At 41.3% G+C, this 14,632-nt stretch overlaps 1 protein-coding gene across 1 annotated transcript in view; it reads right to left on the bottom strand.

The window, feature by feature from the left end:
* Positions 1 to 14,632, bottom strand: part of RPGRIP1 (RPGR interacting protein 1) — a 41,928-nt gene that overhangs the window by 20,950 nt on the left and 6,346 nt on the right. Inside the window, exons 5-10 of the mRNA XM_072724402.1 lie at positions 13,448 to 13,900; positions 13,136 to 13,287; positions 12,349 to 12,691; positions 10,761 to 10,945; positions 10,051 to 10,254; positions 7,887 to 8,025 (exon numbers count right to left, since the gene is read on the bottom strand). Of these exons, the coding sequence (XP_072580503.1) occupies positions 7,887 to 8,025; positions 10,051 to 10,254; positions 10,761 to 10,945; positions 12,349 to 12,691; positions 13,136 to 13,287; positions 13,448 to 13,900 (1,476 nt within the window). The remainder of the gene's footprint in view (positions 1 to 7,886; positions 8,026 to 10,050; positions 10,255 to 10,760; positions 10,946 to 12,348; positions 12,692 to 13,135; positions 13,288 to 13,447; positions 13,901 to 14,632) is intronic.

Raw genomic sequence — 14,632 nt, 5'->3', positions numbered from 1 at the left:
TCCTTCTGTCCTTCCCCAGGTTCATACTCTTTCTCTCTCTAAATAAAATTTTTAAAAATCTAAAACAAAAAGAATGGGAGTTGGATTTTGTGAGAGGCTTTTTTATCTATTGAGATGATCATAAAGCTTTCATTCTATTAAAGTGTATTAAACAATTTTCTGCTATTAAACTAAACTTGCATTCCAGGAATAAATCTCAGTTGATCATGATGAGCAACCCTTTTCATATTCTTATATTTGCTGGATTGGTTTGCTAATATTTCATTTAGGATACTGCATCTGTGTCCATGTTGAATAGTGGTCTATAGCTGCTTTATTTTTATGTCTTTTTGGCTTGCTTTGGTATCAAGACAATACCACTTTGTAATCAAATCAGTTAGAAAGTTTCCCTTGCTCTACTATTCTCAGAAAGAGACTATGAAGGATCAGCATTTTTTTTTCTTCCTCAAAAATTGAGAGAATTCATCATTGAAGTCATCTGGAACTGGACTTTTTCAGTGGGGAATACTTAAAATTACTAATTCTCATCTGTACTTTTAATTTTTTTATTTTTTATTTTTTTTCATCTGTAGTTTTTATATGTTAATGTAGCTCTTCTATTTCTTCTTAAATCAGTTCTAGTATTTCTAGGGATTTGTCTTTTCCATCTAAGTTGCATAAAGTTGTTCATAATATTCTTTTAGAGTCCTAATTATAGAGTCTGTAGTGGCCTTACATTCATTCCTGATTTTGCTATCTTGTGTCTTCGTTCTTTTTTTTTTTTTTTTTCTTGATCAGCAGCCAGTCACCAATTAATTGCTTCTCAGCTCAAAATAAAAGCTCCATTGCCTGCTCTGCAATGATGGGGTTGGACCCTGTAAATATTTCCTCTTTGCCAGCTGGCACCATGTTGTCCCGTCAGTAGAGAGCACAGGAGGATCACTGGAGAAGAAAAAGATCTCTCCCTGGTTCCAATATGCTTACCAAGGTGGACTCCTGCAGAAGACAGGGACTTTGCAGACCAGGCTCCCACACAGGCTTCCGCAGCTTAGGGCCTGGCTCCAGCAGCACAGGTTCCTGCAGAGCACATCCCTGGTAGCACGTGGCCTCTGCAGCATCCAGTTCTAGCAGTTTCTGGGCCCGTACAGGGCACCTCCCTGGGCACAGTTCCTGGTACACCCCCCAGCAAGGCAGCTCTGCGGGGAAAGGCCCCGTGGCCCCTGTGAATGGTTTGCCTGTGAGCCCCAGAGGTTGGCTTCACGGTGCCCCCAGCCCCATGTGCGGGCCGTGCCTGGGCCTCCCTCGGGCAGCACCGCTCCGCTGCCTCCACCGGGTCCGGGATGCGGCCTGCGTCTCCTGTGGGGACTGTCTCTGCTCTGGGGACCAAAGGGTGCTCCTTAAACCTGCCCTTCCGGGGCGCTTGGGGGCTCCGGGGTTGAGCTCTGCCCTCGGCCCAGGGCGTGACCCCGGGTCCCAGGATCGAGTCCCGCATAGGGCTGCCTGTAGGGAGCCTGCTTCTCCCTCTGCCTGGGTCTCTGCCTCTCTGGGTCTCTCAGGAATAGATAAATAAATGAAATCTTAAAATAATAATAAATAAATCTGCTTTTGTATTTTTTGGAGTTCTTTTTACTTTTTACTAGTCAATCCTCATCTACCTCCCCCCAGTCCAATCTCCTATTATAGTTAATAACTCTTTATATTAAGCTTCTCCTATCCGAATTATTAGGCAATTTCTGGTTGGATCTAATCAGTAGCCATTTTATATAAAGGCTGATCAAGTGTTTTGCTTTGTTTTCAGGGCTCATCATGTTTGTTGACCTTTTTTTTTTATGTTGACCTTTTCAAATGAACGAAGTTGGGGTCACTGATTTTCTCTATCCCTTTTCTGTTTCTGTTTCACTGATTTCTGCTCTGATCTTTACTATTTCTTTCTTTGGGTTTGATTTTACTTTCTTTTACTAGCTTCTTAAAGTAGAAGCTTAGGGTATTGAGTTTAGATAGTTTTTTTTCCTTGTGATAAGCATTTAAAGCTATAACAATTTTCTTATAAGCACTGCTTTAGCTGCGTCTCACAAATTGTGATATGTTGTATTTTCATTTTCATTCAGTGTAATATATTTTCTAATTTTCCTTAGCAGCTCTTCTGGGATGCAAGGGTTACTTAGAAATATGTTGGTTAATTAACAAATATTTGTTATTGCCCACATTAGTTTTCTACAGTTGCTGTCACAAAACACCACAAACTTAGTGGCTTAAGAGTAACTTTTGGCCTGGGGCTAGTGAAAACGTCAATATCCTTCCAATATGTGAGATGCTGATCCCATTACGAAATCCTAAAATGTCTGCAGGGCATTTCCACACATGGTGGTGCTGCACAGTCCTGCAGGCCAGGGGAAATCCATACTGGAAAAGAAGCTGATGCTGGACTATACGGAGGTCAACCTCACAAAGATTTCTTTCTGCCTTCTATCTCAGGTGCCAAGAACTCAACCACAATGGATTGTACAATTTTGCAGAGCTGGTCTCCAGGACCAGGATCCTGAACTGCAGGATGCCGTCCCAGAGATTCTAGCCCAAGGGCAGAAAATTCTGTTCATTATCCATGATTTTGATGAGCTGAGAGTCTCCTCGGGGACACTTATCCATGATTTTGGGGTGACTGGAAGAACCAGAAGCTGGTGTCCTCCTCTTGGGTAGTTTGCTAAAGAGAAAAATGCTACCCAAGGCCACTTTACTCATCACCACCTAACCCAGGGCCTTGAGAGAGTGCGGACTCTTGGTTGATCAATCCTTCTGCATAAAAATGGAAGGGTTCTCAGAGCTGGGCAAGAAGGCACATTCACTGAAATACTTTGAAGATAAGGATCAAGTGCTGTGAGCTTTTGACCTGATGAGAGCAATGCCACCTTGTTCCATATGAGCTCATTTCCTGCTCTGTGCTGGATCATCTACACTTGTCTGAACCTGCAGATGGAGAAGGGGGAAGACTGGCCAAACAACCACATGGCTGTTTCTGTTTCCTCTGCAGCCAGTTCATGCAGGCACCTAACAGCTGTTCCACTTAGTACCACCAAACTCCAATGGAGGCTCCATGTCTTCTGGCTGCTGAGGGCACGTGGACACAGGTATCTGTGTTTGATGACGTTTGCAGACTTGTGTCAAAAATGTCCAACCTCCCTCCTTTCCTGAACAAATATATCTTCCAGGAGGGCAAACACCGTAAGGGCCGCTACTCCTTCACCCACCTCAGTGTCCAGCAGTTTCTTGCCACCATGTTCTATGTTCTGGAGAGTAAAGAGGAGGAAGACAGGGAAAGCCTCAGGTGGGACATTAGGGATGTGCAGAGGCCACTCTCCAAGAAAGACTAAACAATGCCAACTTGACCCAAGTGTGATGACTTCTTAGTCCACCATTTAAACAAAAAAGAGAGCCGGGAGTTGGAGATGACTTTTGACTTCCAAATGTCAATGAAAGTCAAATGGGCCTGACATACCTGTTCTGCACAAAGAAGTCTCAATGGGATGGATGGCAGCCTCAAACTTCTGTGTGAGGGCTTGAGTTACCCCCACCGTAAAGCTACATTACTCTGGCACTATGGTGCTGCAACAGAACCAATGATGGCCGCAATCATCAAAGTTTCTCAAAGAAAATCAAGGTAATACCCTTGCATCTGGGGCTAAGGGACACGGGAATTACTATGGTTCTTTGTAAGGCTTTGAAGAAACCACTGCGTAACCTGAGATACTTGTGGTTGTGTGGATGTGCCATCGCTTCTTTCAGGTGTGCAGACCTCTCCTCTGCCCTCAGCAGCAACAGAACTGGTCATGCTGGGCCTGGGTCAGAACTCCTTGGTGGTCTAGTAGAGTAAAGATGCTGTGTGAAGCCTTGAAACTTCAAAACTGCCCCCTCAAGACACACAGGATGAAGACAGATGAATCTGAGGCTCAAATCTAGAAGCTCCTGAAAGTCATCAAAGAAAGCAATCCGCAACTAACTATTGAGGGCTATTTTGAAGGCAACTGCATCCTTTCACAAGCTGTTCTAACAACTGAGAGCCCAGAAAAAACAGCCTCTTCTCAGGATTCCATTTTCTGAATGCGGATGTGAATTACTTCTTTATCGCTTTAAACACTGCCTCTGTCTCCGTCCTTGCTCTTCTCCTACATTTAATTAAATGTAGCTTAGACCTCCTCATTTTATCCTTCATCTGTCTTTTTTCTGTAGAGCCATTCATTCTACAGTAAAGTAACGGATATATAAGATGATAGTGAACTTTCCGTGAGCTTTTTCAGTGATGTTAGTTGCTGGGCCAGATATTATTTTAGCCTTGGTTTTTGCCTCTGGGGTACATACAGCATGTACGCGTCTCTTAAACTCGTTCTGGATGAAACATCTCTATCTCCGGAATATTAAGAGAAGTAAAGGTGAAAACATTCACACGGAAAGGGGAAAAAAAACAACTGGAAATTTATTCTCTCACAGTTTTGGAGGTTAGAAGTCCAAAATCAAAGTATTGGGAAGTCTATGCTCACCCCAAAGGCTTTAGGGAATAATCTGCCTTTTCCTTTTTTCCCTTGCCTTTTCCAGTTTCTGGAATGCCTGGCTCCCAGCAGTCTTTGGCTTGTGGTCACGTCATTCCAAACTCTGCCTCTGCGTGTACATCGCCTCCTTTTCTGCTTCTGTCTGTGCAGATGCACAGGATGCATCTCAGACAATCCAGGATGATCTCTAAAGCTCAAGATCCTTAGCTTCGTTACATCTGCAAGAAAATCTGTTTTCAAATAAGGTAACATTTACAAATTCTGGAGTTAAGAACATGGATATTGCTTTTGGGGGCCACCATTAACCCCACAAGCTGATATTTTTGCTTTATACACTTAAACTAACCCATATTCTTCGCTTTTCATTTCTTGTTGCATCCTTGTGTTTCCTTCTGAGATAATTTTCCTTCAGCCTACAGAGCAACCTCAAGATGTAGCTTGAAAGCAAACTCTCCATTTTGGTTTGTCTTTGTCTATTCTGTGTTCATTCTGGAAGAATATTTTTGTTGTGTGGAGAATTCCTCGTTGGCGGTTAACTATTTTCTTTTGGCATCCCGAAGGCATCTTGCTGCTGATTTCTGGCTATATTGTAGCTGTTGACAAGTCGGTTATCCATCTTATCAATGGACTCATGACTATCTTTTTCTTTTATTTTTTCTTTTAAAATTTTTTTAAATAGGCTCCACACCCAGCATGGAGGTGGAGCCCAACACAGGGCTTGAACTAGTGACCCTGAGATCAACACCTGAGCGGAAATCAAGAGTTGGATGCTTAAACTAACTGAGCCACCCAGGTGCCCCTATCTTTTACTTTTAGATGGATGTTTTTAATATTTTCTATTTGTATTTTCTATTTGATTTTACTTTCTGCATTTTGACTCTGATATGTTTAGATCTGAATTTTAAAAAAATTTTTTAAATTTTCTTAATTTTAATTTTAATTTTTAACTAATCCCTGCACCCAACATGGGACTCGAACCCACGATCCCAAGATCTAGAATCACATGCTCCACCAACTAAGCCAGCCGGGCACTCCTATATTTGTTTTTTGTTTTTTTAAACTTACCCTACTTGAGTTTCATTTCACTGAATATTAATATCTTTAGTAATTCTAGAAAACTCGAAGCCATTAACACTTCAAATACTGCTTCTGCCCCTTCTTCTCTTCTACATTTAATTAAATGTAGTCTAGAGCTCTTCATTTTATTCTTTATGTCTCCTTCTTTTCTATTTGCCATCTTTCTATCTCTCCTTGCTTTATTCTTAATAATTCTCACTTCAGTTGTATCTAATCTGTTTTTGAACCATCTATTCCTCTGATAAATTTCTCTACTGAACAGTGCTATAATTTCTATTGATTCACTTCCAAAAGTTGCAATGTATTTTGTAAAGACTTTGTGATTTGAGCAAAAAGCCCATATATGAATGCCAAAATTATCAAGTGAAATTTGATGAGGAACAAGATATTTATGTGGTCTCAAAATATCTTCTCATGGATTATTTAATAATTACGAAGGCAAAATGATAACTTCTGAAAAAACCTGGCAGATGCTTTCTTAATAAGTGATAAAAGTTAACATCACCAATAATGGGACAAACTGACACCATGTACCTCCTAATGTGATGCAGTGAGAAGGACACAATGTCACTTTTGTGGTATTCCTGTAAAAAATTCATAACCTGAATTTAATCACAAAGAAACCTCAGACAAATCCAAATTGAGGAACACTCTACAGAACAACCCACCTATACTCTTCAAAAATGTCAATTATCAGGAAAGACAAAGATTAGGAACTGTTCCAGGTTAAAGGAAACTAAAGAGACATGACCAAATGCAATGTACGATTCTGGATTAGATAAGAGAAAAAAAAAAAGACTGCTAATAATGGATGTTACTGGGACAACCAGCAAATTCTGAAAACTGACTGTACAATAGGTACTATGTATCCAAGATAAGTCTGCAAACTTGATAACTCTGTGGTCATATAATATCCTTTTCCTTACTGAAATATATAGCAGTAATGAGGCATGAGGTGGACAACTTATTCTCAAATGCTTAAAAAAATGATAAAGCAGAAAGTGGGAAAATGCTAAAAGTTGGTGAATGTGTGAATTTGTGTGTATATGAATTTTTCTGTCCTAGTCATGCAGCTCTTATGTAAGTTAGAAATTATCTTAAGACAAAATGTTTTTTAAAACTTATGATCTCAATTTTTTCATAGCGCCAATTCTTTGTTGAAATTTTAAAGTTCAGCTTTTATCTCCGTGAAGCTTGTGAGCACAGCTGTTACACAGGCTATGTCTGATAACTGTGATATCTGAGTCCTGGTGGGCACTGGGTCAGCCCTTGGCTGCAGGTACCTAGCCCTGCAGGTACCTGAAGCGCAGTGCTACCTCCCAGAACCTACGAGACTCAGAATGGTGCTGCCTCCAGGGGTCTCGACCAGTGGGCCCTTCTGCCCAGCCCGGACCTCTTCCTCTACTGGGTAGACACCAGATTCACACTGTAGCCTATTTCTCCACCTCAAAAGTCCAGCAAAAGCATGGTTCAGCCTCTCCACCACTTTTTCCAGACTGACAATGTCCCAGGGCTGACGCAGTTCCATCTCACCTCTCTGAGCTTCAATCATGTCCCTGATCGAAGGTAAGTAATTCTTCCTTATCGACTATTTAATGCTTTTTAAGAAATGTTAAGATCTTTAAAAATATATTAACTTTAGCTTTTTAGTTGTCCTCAATGAGAGAGTTGGTCTGAATTATCTGGTTTGCCCATACCATAACCTGAAATCATTTCTACCTTTCACCGTAACACAAAAAAGCCTTGCCTTAATTAAAAAAAAAAAAAAAAAATTAGATCGACATCACAAATAAGCCAATCACATTCCTTCTCCTATATCTTCGTAACCATAATTCACAGGATATACTTGCTAGGTAACCAAACTGGCAGGCTAACTAGCTTTATTTTTTTTTTTATTTTTTTTAATTTTTATTTATTTATGATAGTCACAGAGAGAGAGAGAGAGGCAGAGACACAGGCGGAGGGAGAAGCAGGCTCCATGCACTGGGAGCCTGATGTGGGATTCGATCCCGGGTCCCCAGGATCGCGCCCTGGGCCAAAGGCAGGCGCCAAACCGCTGCGCCACCCAGGGATCCCGCTAACTAGCTTTAAATACATAGAAAGCTATTCTGAGAATTCCAGCCTTGGTTGGTCTAACCAGGGCACTTGTAACATAAAACTAAGCCTAGAATCTTCAGTACTAATTTTCCATGAAAAGTTTAGCAATGCAAGAAGAAAAAAATGTAAATAACTGGCTTGATAAAACAATCCAATGATTAAACAGGAAATGAGATTTTAAAAAGACAATACCATTCACAGGATTTAGGGCTTCTTTCTGGATCGCTACTGAATGAGATGACGTCATTTCCTTTTCCTTTTGCTGATCTTTTAAACCATCATCTATGGAGCTCTTCAGTCCTGAGAACTTCCATTCAGTGTAGTTCACCTGCTTTAGAATACAGACAACAAATATAATTACAGCTGGCCCTTGAACAACATGGGAGTTAGGGGCATCAAAAATCTGTGTATGAAAAAAAAAAATCTGTGTATGACTTTTGACCTCCACCCCAAACTGAACTGCTCATAACCTACTGTTGAGCAGAAACCTTACCAATAATATAAACAGTTGATTAATGCATCTGTATGTTATATGTATTATATACTATATTCTTGCAATAAAAGAAACTAGAGAAAAGAAAATAATTATTAAGAAAATCATAAGGGGATGCTTGGGTGGCTCAATGGTTGGGCATCTGCCTTTTGCCAAGGGCATGATCCTGGAGTCCTGGGATCAAGTCCCACATTGGGCTCCCTGCAGGAAGCCTGCTTCTCCTTCTGCCTGTGTCTCTCTCTGCCTCTCTCTCTCTCTGTCTCTCATGAGTAAATAAATAAAATCTTAAAAAAAAAGAAAAAGAAAATCATAAGGATTATCAGTAATAGCCAAACTATGGAAAGAGCTGAAATGTCCGTTGACTGATGAATGGAAAAAGAAGAGGTAAAAAGAAAAAAAAAAAAATATATATATATATATATACACACACACACCATGGAATATTACTCAGCCATCAAAAGAATGAAATCTTGCCTTTTGCAACAATGTAGATGGAGCTAGAGTGTATTATGCTAAATGAAATGAGTCAGAGGAAGACAAATACCATATGATTTCACTCATATGTTGAATTCTAGAAACCAAACAGATGAACACTTGGGAAGGAAAAAAAGAGGGAAGGAAACCATAAGAGACTCTTACCAGGAGAGAACAAACAATAGAGAAACAATGAAGGTTGATGGAGGAAGGTAGGAGGGGGATGAGCTAGACGGGTGGTAGGTATTAAGAAGGCCACTTGTAGTGACGAGCACTAGGTGTTATATGTAAGTGATGAATCACTAAGTTCTACTCCTGAAAACTAATATTACACTATATGTTAACTAACTGGAATTTAAATAAAAATTTGAAAAAAATCATAAAGAAGAGAAAATACATTTATAATACTGTATTATTGAAAACCCTCATGTATAAGTTGACCCTATGTAGCTGAAATCCATGTTATTCGAAGGTCAACTCTAGGGGCGCCTTGGTGGCCTAGCGGTTTGGTGCCTGCCTTTGGCCCAGAGCATGATCCTGGAGTCCCAGGATCAGGTCCCAGGATCAGGTCCCACGTCAGGCTCCCTGCATGGAGCCTGCTTCTCCCTCTGCCTGTGTCTCTGCCTCTCTCTGTGTCTCTCATGAATAAATAAATAAAATCTTAAACAAAAAAAAAGTCAACTCTATATATAGTATAATTATAATAATTTCATAAAATTAATAATTATATGCTAATATTATTATACAATCAATACCATGTAAAAGATTATATGATTAAATAATATGATTACATATATTTATAATCTCATATATATAATTTTAGGTGCTACATAGTAACTTTAATCTATGTTTCCAATGAAGAAAAGAGAGTATTAAACACATAAGTGTTCAATAAATACTTGTTTTTTAACTTATTTTGACTACAGTTGAGGTGGACTGGTAAAGTTCTCAGCATAAATTGCAGAGTCCATAAACTATTGAACTAAATTACACTAAAATGAAGTAAACAAAAATAAATAAATAAAATGAACAGTTCAGAGTTTTATTAAACTACATATGTTTGTTTGTTTTTTAAGATTTTATTTATTCATGAGAGACACACAGAGAGAGAGAGAAGCAGGGACACAGGCAGAGAGAGAAGCAGGCTCCACACAGGGAGCCCGATGTGGGACTCGATCCCAGGTCTCCAGGATCACATTCTGGGCTGAAGGCAGGCGCTAAGCCGCTGAGCCACCCAGGCGTCCCTAAACTACATATGTTTGAAACACATGTTGGCCACAAAAGAACCATGATTACTGCTTATCTTAGATGTCTGCTTCTACGTGAGAATAATATATCTGGAGACACTACAACCCATATTTTAATTCTGCAGGGTTTCTAAGGCCTTACTTGTAATGTATTTCCAGTTAAGATGTTACGACTAAGATATTCCATTCTGCTCTTTCCTTGGATGCCTGTTCTTTTGCCATGTTTTCTTCTTGAGTAGCTTGCAACCTGATGTTCCCTTTCCTTTCTTTCTCCCACCTGTGGAGGTTTTTGCTTAGCTTGATACTGGCCAGCTTCGGTGGGAATCTCAGCAAATGCCATCTGGTCCTATATAGAAGGATCAGAGACAGCCTTACCAGATAAGAGTTTAACAGCCTTGGGATCCCTGGGTGGCGCGGCGGTTTGGCGCCTGCCTTTGGCCCAGGGCGCGAACTTGGAGGCCCGGGATCGAATCCCACATCAGGCTCCCGGTGCATGGAGCCTGCTTCTCCCTCCGCCTGTGTCTCTGCCTCTCTCTCTCTCTCTCTGTGACTATCATAAATAAATAAAAATTAAAAAAAAAAAAGAGTTTAACAGCCTTGATACTCAAGGAAGGGATTTATGAGCTAGCATGAGACTTTGTGCCTCTCCTGCCACAGAGCTGGGAGATGCCATCTCTCTCTTCTCCCCACAAAAAAACCCCAGGATTTTGCTTCTTCAGTAGGCTAATGCATTACGAGGGATGCAGAATAAGTTTGCAGAACACATGGCATTCACAGAAGGCATTTCTTATACTACAATTTTAATACTGTTTTCCTCAAATATGCTTCACAGGATCGGTGGAAATCTGCTACCTGGGGAGAAAAGGAAGCCTTTACCTCTTTAGATGAGCTCTCTAAACTGTCCTTGGTGCTGTTCTCCTCAGGCTGAGCTTCTGGTTTCAGGAAGCTCTCTGGGGGTTGGTAGAAAGACTTCCAGTCCAGTTGTGCTTCAACAAATCCATTGGGGTTCCCCGCAGGGTCAGTGAGGTTAAAATCACCTGAGAGACACACAGACATTAATAAAATCTGATCACGTGAAGTAGGTAAGTATTTATCAGCACCTTATCTATTCCCCCACTTTGAATTTTCCCATATTTTGTTTGTCATTAACATCCATTACATAAGCATGATGATAATATATTCAGAAATAACATAAAATAGCAGTAAATATTAATATTCACTTAGAATATTTGTAGGGGAAGATGGAAGATGGGTATCTCCAGGTTTCAGGAAGAGACAGTCAAAAGATAAAGATGTATGGAAAGGTATATCTTGCTTGTTATCAGTCACCTGGCCAATAAACATGATTACATGATTATTGCTGTTACCTAATGCTTGCTAGGCCTTAGGTGTACCAAAAACAAAACAAAACAAAATATATATATACTGAAGTGGTCCCTATTTCTAAAATAACAAAAGCCAAGAAAACTTCAGCAAAATGGCTTTTTCTAAATGCCAGATTTCTTTTTTTTTTTTTTTTAAAGATTTTATTTATTTATTCATGATAGTCACACAGAGAGAGACAGAGAGGCAGAGACACAGGCAGAGGGAGAAGCAGGCTCCATGCAGGGAGCCTGACATGAGATTCGATCCCGGGTCTCCAGGATCTCGCCCCAGGCCAAAGGCAGGCGCCAAACCGCTGCGCCACCCAGGGATCCCTAAATGCCAGATTTCTGATTTGTAACATTGATTAAATTAACAGATGGCCCATATTGCCTCTTCTTTTTGGCAAAGAATGAGGTGAGCAAAAGTGTTGGCTTTTTTTTTTTTTTTTTTTTTTTTTAGCTCTTGTGGTATTGGAAGGAAAGAGGCCTCACACATCCAGAAGCTTGTTAAACATGGTTGGTACTGGCTCTACCCATCCATACTTACTAATGAGAGCACAGACACCCCTGCCTCACACTCCCAATACTGGAACCAGAGAGTTGACCCTTCCTAAGTTCACCTCAGCTCCATAGCGGAGGAAAAGAGGAAAAAGGATCCAAGAAATTTGCCTTTGTCATGATGCAGCATGAAATTTAACTTGTGCTTCAAAGAAGCAAGAGAATTATGGGAGAGTATTAAGGACACAGCTTTAATCTGATATCTAGTCAGGTGCTAAGAAACAATAGGCCTTAAGTAGATACAAATACTGAGTAGCACTAAAAATTTTTTTTGTTCAGAGATGGATGTATGGACTTAAGAATCTTGCTTTAAAAAAAAAAAAAAAAGGCAGAAGCCAATGTTTCCATAGGATTAGTGAGGCACCAAGTCTTCTGCTCCATTGCTCTTGACCATATTCTAAAATCCTCTTAGCAGGTTTTTTAAGAGAGACTGTTCCAAGCAAGTAATCAAAGAAAAGTAGGACAGGAAGGGAACACTGGGTGGAGAGCATGAAGATGTAATAACGTTGAACTCCCACCTTTAATGGATTTGTTTTGTGCAAGAGGAAGCAAGGGCACTTGGACTCGGCCAAGGTACGAGCCAGGCTCTGAGTCTTCGTCATCAAAAACATACACAGACAGGGCCTCCCGCCTCAGATATTTATCCAGGTCAGAGGTCACAAGCACTGGGAATCGAGCCTGGTCTCTAAAGTAGGGATTGTTACTGGCTGGAATGATGGCAGTGTCGTGGTCAGAAAAGGTGAAGAAGCGGTACATGACGTATGGACTGGGCTGGGTTCCCAGCCGTTGACTCCGGAGGCCGTGGCATCTGATGATTTCCACCCGCAGCTCATTCTGATGCTTCCAAGTCTCCAATCTGGACTGGAAAGATGTTGGTCTTGGATGAAGGAAAAGGGCAGCCTGAGAGAACTGCCGCACGTGAAGCCCAGCACCCCGAGGAGGACGAGCTCTGACCCCAGGAAGTGCTGAATTCTGACCGAGCGCAGAGGAACCTAAGGACCTTCCCCTGCCTGCAGACTGGCTCAGGCAGAGTCATCCAGACAGGTGCTGGCCCTCAAGCCTTATCTTAGAGAAGGGAACGGAGAAGCTATGTTGTTCATAGCGGGGTGGGCAGCTGGCTGCAAGGGTATGCTTTCATTTCAAACTCAAGCTTGACCAGGGAAGAATCTGGATTAGTTGTGGAATGACAGGCTTTCTCCTTCATTCACATTCAACGAACAAGTATTGAGAATGGAAGACTGCGCTGTTCTCATGAGCTCGTGGCTGAGGCTCCTTTGAGGTGCATGGGCACATCCTTTTTCTCACCTTATCCTCCTGGGCCTCCCAAGCTCCAGGCACATTGGCTGACAGATAGGCCTGAGCTTTCTTTCGCTTATTGGATGCTTGTAGGCTGGATCCTACGGGGAAGCGCAGCCTCATCCAGTATTCTAACACCCCGAAATCTTCTCCACCAGCTCCTGGATAGCAGAGTAGGAAAGGCAAGAAGGATACAGATGGTGTGGCGAAGATTAAGAATAAAGGCAGAGGAAGAAGATGGGAAACCACCAGAAGAGCAACTCTAGACTCTGGGAAACTCCACATTAGTCCCGGGAGCTGTGGGAAGCTGACAGCACTTACCAGTAAGTATGGTAGAGCCATGGACCCTCTCCACAGTCTCCAGCACCCTCTCAAAGCAAATCCAGCCAGCTGCAAGGGTGTGGTGCTCACTGGCTACAGCCTGATGTAGATCAAGCCGAGCTGAAGCCCCATAAAGGTAATTCAAAAAAAGGGAATCCGTTTCCACTACATACTGGGAGGTGAAATCATAGAGGGGCTGTGGCCCCACAGCCAGTGGGGTACAGTGGGTTTCAAAGTCATAGAAGTAATAGGTGCAGAAAGTGGTAGGTTGAGTGTCTCCAGCCTGAGCCAGGGCAGCAGATGTCAGGAAGGCCTGGTGGATGTGCAGTTCAAAAAGATTGTCACTCTTATGCAGTAGAGAAATGTCCACGTTATCCTCATCTCCATGAGCTGGCCGTGTTTCCAGACATAATGACAACTGTCGAGTCCCATAAACCACATCTTTGAGCTGTTCTAGAGGGAAAAGAAAACTGCCTATCCATTAAAGCATAGAGAGCTCTTCCTTAGGGTAAAATAAGTTGGACAGAAGGAGAATAAAAATCATGATGAAAGTCCAAATTGTTGATTATTTTGAGACACTATGTAATTCAAAAGGAAAAAGCAAGAGCATGAATTCTGAGGGCCAAATAACCCAAGGCCTGCTTTAGAGATAAGGTACAAAATGACTGATTGGAAAGTAAATGCTAAGTTCAGGAAAACACTGGAGACACAGTTTCATCTACAGATGTCATTGTTTTATAGCAAGGTCCTATGAATTAATTGTTAATTCCAAGAGAAGCACTAGATACACAAAATACGAGTATTTCCAAAAATTTGGGATACGGGCCATCAAGAGAATGCCAAGTTATAGTCACAGTGCCTATTACATGAGAGTCCACCAAGAAGTGGTTTCCCTCCCAGCCAGATCAGTCACAAGGATCTTCATTCCGTTAAGAATTTGGTTTTAACATAAGAAGGCAAAAATCGATCAATCAATCAACCAATCCACTGTAAGCCAAAGAGTAATGGAATAAAAATTTGGAGAGGAAACTTACTGGAAATAGGTTGAAAATATTGGCAATGGGATGAAAAGACATGTAGGGAGGTAGACATGGGATGTAGACATATAGACATGTACCAAATCTGTGCATTACCTGCCATGTCCAACCAATCAGAAACTATGATATATAGTTTGCTTCAAACTGG

Source organism: Vulpes vulpes, chromosome 10 (assembly GCF_048418805.1).
Source record: "Vulpes vulpes isolate BD-2025 chromosome 10, VulVul3, whole genome shotgun sequence".
In the NCBI taxonomy this organism is placed as follows: domain Eukaryota; kingdom Metazoa; phylum Chordata; class Mammalia; order Carnivora; family Canidae; genus Vulpes; species Vulpes vulpes.
This window is presented reverse-complemented; position numbering and strand designations above follow the sequence as displayed.